Source organism: Nicotiana tabacum, chromosome 22, assembly GCF_000715075.1.
Source record: "Nicotiana tabacum cultivar K326 chromosome 22, ASM71507v2, whole genome shotgun sequence".
In the NCBI taxonomy this organism is placed as follows: Eukaryota; Viridiplantae; Streptophyta; class Magnoliopsida; order Solanales; family Solanaceae; genus Nicotiana; species Nicotiana tabacum.
In genome coordinates this window covers 13,833,347-13,841,583 of record NC_134101.1, presented here as the reverse complement: position 1 = coordinate 13,841,583, position 8,237 = coordinate 13,833,347, and the positions used below count along the sequence as shown (strand labels likewise).

The window sequence follows — 8,237 nt, the reverse complement described above, 5'->3', positions numbered from 1 at the left end:
GGATGGATGATACAGACTTGACAGAAAGTCAGAAACCACAAGCAAAAAGTTGTTTGACTAACAAATGTTTTTCCTCAATTGCCTTAATTTGTTAATTCTAAACGATAATGAAAAATATTGTGTTTGGATAGATTTCTCTTATTTTGAAGTTACAATGATAGGAAAAAAATATTTATTGAAATTATTTGTCTTTACTTCTAATTAATATATTTAGAAGAATTAAACTAAACAAACACGTTTGGAAAAAATCACAAAAAGTTGTCACTCGCATATATACCGAGGCAACTGTGCCTTTGTTATTCAATATTTATATGAAAAAGATAATCAAAGAATCACTAGTTTTATAAGTATTAATTACGTTATTTGAATTCAACTTTGAGTTTCCACGCCTTGCTTAGCCGATTATTATTGGTAAAAGTTCAAATTGAAGCTAAGAATCTACAGACTATACACTTGAGACTTGAGACTTGAGACTTGAGAGGAAGCGTATTTAAGTGGACTATGACTATAGACATACATTAATGTTGTTGCATTTATATGCACTCTTTTTGTTATTAGTGTCTTTAAAAAAGAATAATATATTTTTATATTCAATTTTTTTCTAATATTCATATTAACTGTTATTCAAGTAGAGAAAGAAAAAATACCTGTAAAATAGTTTATGCAAACCAGACTATCCTATAATCTGGTGCTTTTTAAATTTCAAAAATCCACTCGTGCACTATTTTAGTAATAAATTAACAAAAACAAAACAAATCCTAATCCGTCAAAAAAAGCGTAAAACCAGTTACCGGCTACTTTGGGTTAACATCCTCTCTCTTATAAAATCCCTCACATCACTATCGGCGGAGCAGTAGCAGATGAAAATGGTTCTCCTAACACCTCCCACAACTCCCATCGGCTCCACAGCTCACGGAGGCGCCACCACCACCGGAAACTCATCGAAGGGGCTTGTCGTCAGCTTAATGGGTTCAATGAATTCTTTGTGGGCTTATTGGAAGAAAACACCTAGCCGAGGTACAAAAAGCGAAAAACTAGGCGACAATTCATCACTAGCAAAACCGAAGAAATTTCTGGCGAAGATAAGCGGAAAAGCAATTAATTTTAGGCACAAGAAAAAAGCGAAGAATGAGGAGGAGGAGGAGGAGGAGGAGAAGAAAGAGATAGAAGATGATGAGGATTTTGGAGATGGAGGGCTGTGGCAAAGGGATATATTAATGGGCGACAAATGTCAGCCGTTGGATTTTTCCGGCGTTATTTACTACGATAGGAACGGAAAACGTTTATCGGAGTTACCAATGAAATCGCCACGGGCTAGTCCTTTGCCTAGTTATCTTTACGCATCATCAAAATCTGCAGAATTGAAATAATTAAGGAATGTAAGTGATAATTAAAATCATGAAATGGTATTTTAATTTGTTCTGGTCACTAATTGCATGCATGCAGCTATCTAGACAGCAACTGCACCCACCCCCTTTTTCTTTTCTTTTCTGTTCTAAATGTTGTTGGGTTTGTGTTTGGCTTGGAGTTAGAGCAGCAGAGGAACTGAAAGACATATCAATACTCCATTTAATTGAAGTATTTTGATTCTATTATTGCATTAAATATAACAGCCATCTGATTGTTGTCTTTTATACTAGTACTTATCTTCTACCAACTCGATTTTAATTCTAAGTGATTTTCTCATCTCATGAATAAGAAAGTTTTACTACGTAGAGCAAAGATAGATAAAAGTAGCAAAGAGCGAATATATTAATTAAGCTTAGCGGAAATGAACCTCAACCTTCATTAATTGACAAGTAAGCATATTATGCTTACCGTTACTTAAAAATATATGATCCTCCCTGGTAAAAATTATTCTCACTCAGTGTTCACACTAATAGCATTTATTACTTAACTATGATTAATTAGTATGCATATCACATCATTTATTACTTAACTATAGTAAGGTACATCAATTTGATATATAAATACCAAATGCTAGTAAGTTTTTATGTTTTGCCTATCTTCAATTATTTTGCAACGCTGCAGTTGGTTTTTTTCGCCTAAGGTACATTAAAAACAGATTTTCTACCTTCACTAGGTACGATAAGGCATTCATACACAATACTGTCCCCGCTGAAACCAAGTTCCAAATGCAGTTGAACGTTATAATGTAAATTTGTAAATTTGGCAATATGACGACGATCCATGGGGAACCACAAGAGTAATTATGTTTTTAGTTGAACATTGCGTTATGTTTACATCATATATGACGTTTTCCGTGGTCCATGTTTATCATTTATTTTGTTATTGTTAATTTCATTAAAGATTGAGGGAAAAGGTAAAAAAAATTGAGGAAGTCGCTCATTCTAGTTGCTTACTTCACTTTAACTGTTTTTTCGTGGTCCATAATATTTGAGATTTTTAGATATTAAGAAGGAATTAATTTCCTTTTTCAAAGTTGATCTTGATAAAGAGTCTAGGAGTATTTATTATGTTTTCGATGAACAAATTAAAGTTAATATATTTTATTGTTAATTAATGCTAAAATTAAGGTGAATTCTTTGATAGATATGAAAACAGTCAAAAGAGACTAATTAAAATAGACTTTATTTTTCCTATTTAAGATTTCACTTTGGAGTTTAGATGTGTTTTTTTAATGTTAAAGGATGCATTGATAATGGAATTTGAATATCTTTTAGTTTAAGAAAAAAATGCTCACCTAATGTCGAAAGGCCAACATTTGTTAATTTCTTGAAAATTGCATTGTTCCTATTGTAGTATCGTGCTTAAAAGATTTCTTGTACGTTACTGCTTTGCGATTTGCACGTTGAAGAAGATAATCCCTATCAACGACATCACTAAGGAAAAGGTTAAAAAAAACAGAAACGTAAGATATGTACGGCAAATTAAACTCGTAACATATGGCATTGAAAATTCTTAGAGAATAGTACACTTTAATAAGTCAACTTCAGTAGAGTAGTACGTAGGCAAGAAATTGGTCCTACCACCCAGGGCCGGCTCTAACGTGATGAGGGGCGAGGCATGTGCCTAGACTCCCTAAATTTGGGGATCCCATTTTTTAAAAAAGAATAGGTTTATAGGTATTTTAAAAATAATATTTAGTACTTTTTAATACAAAATTAGAGTTTTTAATATAAAAGGAAATAGAACTCTTTAGATATGTAAATAAAGTAATAATTTGATATATTTAAAAATGGATAGATGAATAGTTTTCGCAACATTTCACTTTTACTCATTCATTAGATAATGTATATAAAAATTCACTCTCCCTTTCTTAATATGTCCAAGTCAATCTTTCTTTTCTCCAATCTCTTTATATTTCAGAAACCCCTATATATTTTCTGTCTTTCTCTTTAATATTCTTACTCACTTTCTTTCTCCAATATTTCATTACTTACTTTCTTTCTACAAGATTTCATTAGCTCCACTGTTCAACAATACTTTTAAGCTTCCAATAATTCTATACTTCTATTGCTCTATAAAATATTATCTAATATCAACAATATCTCAAGAAAAATTAAATGAGTTGGCTATATGATCCATTGAATAAAGATAATTAGAGAAAATCGATTATAAAAAAGATTATTAACAACTTTGTATTTCAAAAAGATAGAAGAATATATTTCAAATAAAACGTATGTTATAACTATCTTTTAAAAATTTAGGCCCCATATTAATCTTTGGCCTTAGGCCCCGCATATCCTTGAGCCGCCCCTGCTAGTACCACCAAGAACCTTTATTTAAGGAACTATTATTATTTCATCCGGTCCACAATAAGTGACCAATTTACTTTTTTATTTTGGTCCAAAATAAGTGTCCATTTATATAATCAAGAAAAAATTTAATTTGTTTTTTCAAAATTACCCTTATATACGTATCCCAAAATTTTTTTTACTCGCATTAAATTATGCTGCAATATTTAATTAAGGGTAATTTAGTCACACCAACTATTTTTGACTAAAGTTTAGTATTTCATTAATGGATGTGTCCAAGGTAAATTAATCACTTATTATAGACGGAGAGTATTAATTAACGAGGCAAGGTCTACGTACTAAGATCAATATTAGGTCTGAAATAAATAAATAAATATGTGTCATACTTTCATATGCAAATTTCAGAATATGGTTAGAGTGTGATTCCCACTTCCCATTGAATTATCCAACTTTTTAAAAATCTTTTTATCCAACTTTTCTCCTAGTTGGACAAAACTTCATAATTGTAGTCTGTGCCAGAATCTTTGTGCACTAGTCATGTAAAGATGCAGAAGGAACCATTTTGCTTTTTCCTACGATCGAACTTTGTCCGTTGGTGAAAGAAGAAAATAGGTAAATATATTGATTCCAAATTCTAGAAAAATACAAAAATATCCTCTAAATGGACAAAAGGACAAGGGAAGCCTTATCTGTGAAACAGTGGAAGTAACAGTTACTTCTGTTTGTGGGAATAGTCATCGAACCAATCCTTCAATGCTTAGCTTTTTCCACTGCTAAGTGGCTTTGCCTTTTTGCTAGTGCTAAAATGGTAGCTTTGGATTTGATAGTAGGATAAAATTCCATGCTGTTGCCCCGATTTTCACCGCACATAAGTGCCATATATTCGCCGATTTCTGGAAAAAGTTAGGTATATAATTTTGATAGATTTTAACCAGATATTTTAAAATGGTGTCCCCTCTATATTGATCTCTTCTTTTTTTACCAGATTTAAAAGAATATAACTGTTAGATTATTCCGAGAGAATAATATCTAGGTTGGCTTCGCAACTTTAAAACTTCATCCTAATTTTCTTGGAATAGGACATTTTACTAATTCTCTAAATGAAATACTTATTTGCACCTAATGCTTATAGCAAATCAATTAATAGAAGACATTTGTTGTACACTTGTGTACATAAACTTTTCTCAATTAATTTTAGTTAAGTGGTATGGATTCTCACTTCAATTTCTATTGATTAAGAGATAAAATAAAATGCAACGCAACAAAATTAATTGTATATTTAATTTGAGTATGTACATTTTTCGTATAAAAGCTCTCATATTAAAATCAAGAACCTAAGACATGTTAAGGAAGATTTATTCTTTTTCATAATAGAAAGGAAGATTATTGTTTAAAAAATGTTTCGTAATTGGTGAATAATGAAGTGACTGTATTAAATTAGAAACTAACATCAATTACTTTATTTTCGCTAGATTAATTATCTTTCTAATTTTATAAAATCGTTTGGAACTGTTTTTTGAGTTAAAATTAAAATCTAATAAAACATGTAGATGACTCATAGGCAAGAGCAATGAATATTCTTTTATTATTTTTCATTTATAAACATTTGTTCCAAATAAACAAAATAGTATAATGAAACTTGAGATCAATTTAACTTTTACTTTCTGATATGGATCATGTTGTCGTTGTTGATGATTATTTGCTTGTTGATATTTAATAGGAGTACATATTTCTGTACCTGGAAATTGGACTCGAGTAATGGTTATGTCAAAATCCACAAAAGAAAAATGTATTGGAGGGAGAAAAAAAGGAAAAAGTTGTTTAAAATATTATAAGTGAACTAAGTTTATCCCTCTATAACCTAGTATTTAGGTACTCTAGTTATACTTCGGAATACCTGCCTTTATACTTTAGAGACATACCGGAGCTATAGTTTACAGTGAATTTTATTTGTCCAAAGTATTTCGAGGAAAGGTCCAAATCTGCCCCTATTTTAGAACAATTTAAAATTGATTATATTTTTGGTTATATTTTATGTATTATTTTAAAATCTTAAGGTATCTCTCTCTCTCTCTCTCTCTCTCTCTCTCTCTCTCTCTCTCTCTTTTGCAGTTTAAAGTAGTACCTGAGATATCCATATGACTTCTCCATGAATATTTCTGAATTTAAAATTTATTACATAGTCTGATAGTGTAATTATTTTTTGGTACCATCAGTGTAATTATCCTATTATAATATTTATTCTAAGTTACTAACTAATATTATTAATGTATATGGTCGAAATACATTTCGGTCTTCCTACGTTCGATCGAGTTCAAGTGGTAAGAAATCGGAGTGGGATTTTGGGAGTGAGCTCCGAAGACAGTACAAACGAGCCTCGAGTCCGAAGGCTGCTCGAGGAGTCGGTTCGATAATCTTATCGAGCCCGTGACCAAATCAATCCGCAGGGCATTGCTTCAAGGTCGGAAATGCGCGACGCCCATCCCGAAGGTCGAATTCAAGCCAAGACCGAAGGACTCGACCCAGTAACGAGTTCGAACCAGTATCGAGCTCACAGACAAGAGCCGTTTCAACCGCACCAAGAGAGAGAATCTTGACGGGAATCGAGGAAGAGACAAATCATCATGGGTCCTCCACTGTATGCTTTATTTTATTATTTTTTGTTATAAATAAAGTAATGACCCTCTACTATAAAAGGAGGATCCTTGTAAGCTATGGACATACTGAATACACTCGAACAAAAGATATCTCCTTGTGCTTGTTTTACTTCATTTTACTCATTCTTTCTGTTCATTATTCTTATTCTCATAGTCAAGAATATTCGTATTGCTATCTCTCTATACGATTTGTATCAAAGGGTATCACGTATCCTTAGAACCATACATAAATTTAACGTTATCTGATTTTTCGGGTAAACAATTAAATAAAATCACCTAAAATTATAGTGCTATCAAAATAAAATTATTTATAATTATCTTTTAAGTAATCTGACTATATAAATACTTTTTAACTACATTATTAATGTCTAAACTCATCCCTTATCGAGAGTATACTTCTAATTTGACTTAGCGGATTGAGCCTGCGTAAAAGAATTTCTCGTCGCATTTCATGAATATTCGACGTAACAACATTGTCTAGTTCATAATTAAGTTGGTTGCATAACCAAGCAGTGATCCAACATTTCTCCTTATTGTTCATCTTCACATATATATACTCCGTCGTTACACTCTAGGTAGTGAGTAAAGGTGTCAACTGGACGAAGTTTGGGTTGATATTAGGCTAAAATTTGAGTTACAGTCCAACCCGTCCATCTCTTAACTAGCTTTAATTAATGTATGTTATTATTTATGAATGGTTAATTACCAAATATATATTTTTCTTTTTGTTATGATCATATATGAAATGGATTTGGGTTCAAATTGCCACTACCCAGTAGTGAATATTCTATGAATTATGTATAGATTTCCTTCATTATCTTCTCATATATATCCAGACTTATTTAATTTATCTACTCAAGATTCCACAAAACTACAAGGTTATAATAAATCAAGAGAATACAAAATAAACATATTGGCACCTTTAGGAAACTAAGAATGTTACAAAAGTTTGATCGACGAAAAAGAACAATGACACTAAAATTAAACAGCAGGTGAATGCGACGAACTCATGTACTAATCCTTCATACGGCTAGCAGTATCTGCAATCCTGCTTCTCTTGAAGTACCTGTAGGCCCAAGAAACAGCAGCAAATGTTGAGGCCCCAAATCCACAGACGGATAAAAATCCAGAAACGGCGATGAAGAGAAGAGTCCCAATAGGGACCCAAATGGGACTAGAAACGAGGATCAAAGGCGTGAAGAAAATGAGGCCAAGAATTATGGCAGTGAGAGTGAGGCCAGTAAGGAGGAGAAGAATTCCGCCGGAGATAACAAGAGTCAAGAAGCCCATGAGTTGGGTTGAATTTGGGACATGTTGTTGCAGTTTGCGGAGGAATGAGGGGACGTGGTGGGTGGTGGTGTGAATGGGTCTTAGCGGTGGTCTTTGAGAATTATGATTGAAGAAGTTCGGTGGTCGAGCAGCCATTGCACACGGCGGAGGAGGAGGAGAATTGGTCTACTTTGGAGAACAGAGGAGAGCTGGTTTAATTAGAGAGGAAAATGAGAAGGGGGGTTAAAGGAGAAAAGGATGGAGAAAATTTGACGTGTGTAGGGAGATTTGGGTTTTTTCTGCATGTAACATGCATTGGCACACGTGGGGAAAGTGTTGACTTAAGGCTTAATTAGCACTCGTCCATACTGTGGTGTTATAAAAAATATCAAATTATGGTGGATGTTTACTCTTCCTCCATGATCTTCATCTCAAATGCTTAATGATATATTCAATGACATATTTGTTTATGTTTAATGATATATTTTCTTCACTTTTCATGCCTATATAAAGGCCTTGTAATTGATAGGAAAATATACACATTTGAAGAAAAAATAAGAATCTCTTCTATATTTCTCCATATATCTCTTAG

General features: G+C 32.5%; 1 protein-coding gene across 1 annotated transcript; it reads right to left on the bottom strand.

The window, feature by feature from the left end:
• Positions 1–7,390: 7,390 nt before the first annotated feature.
• LOC107795109 (oleosin-like) lies at positions 7,391–7,801 on the bottom strand. The gene has a single exon (XM_016617693.2). The coding sequence runs from the start codon at positions 7,799–7,801 to the stop codon at positions 7,391–7,393; it is 411 nt and encodes a 136-aa protein (XP_016473179.1).
• Between the last annotated feature and the right edge of the window lie 436 nt (positions 7,802–8,237).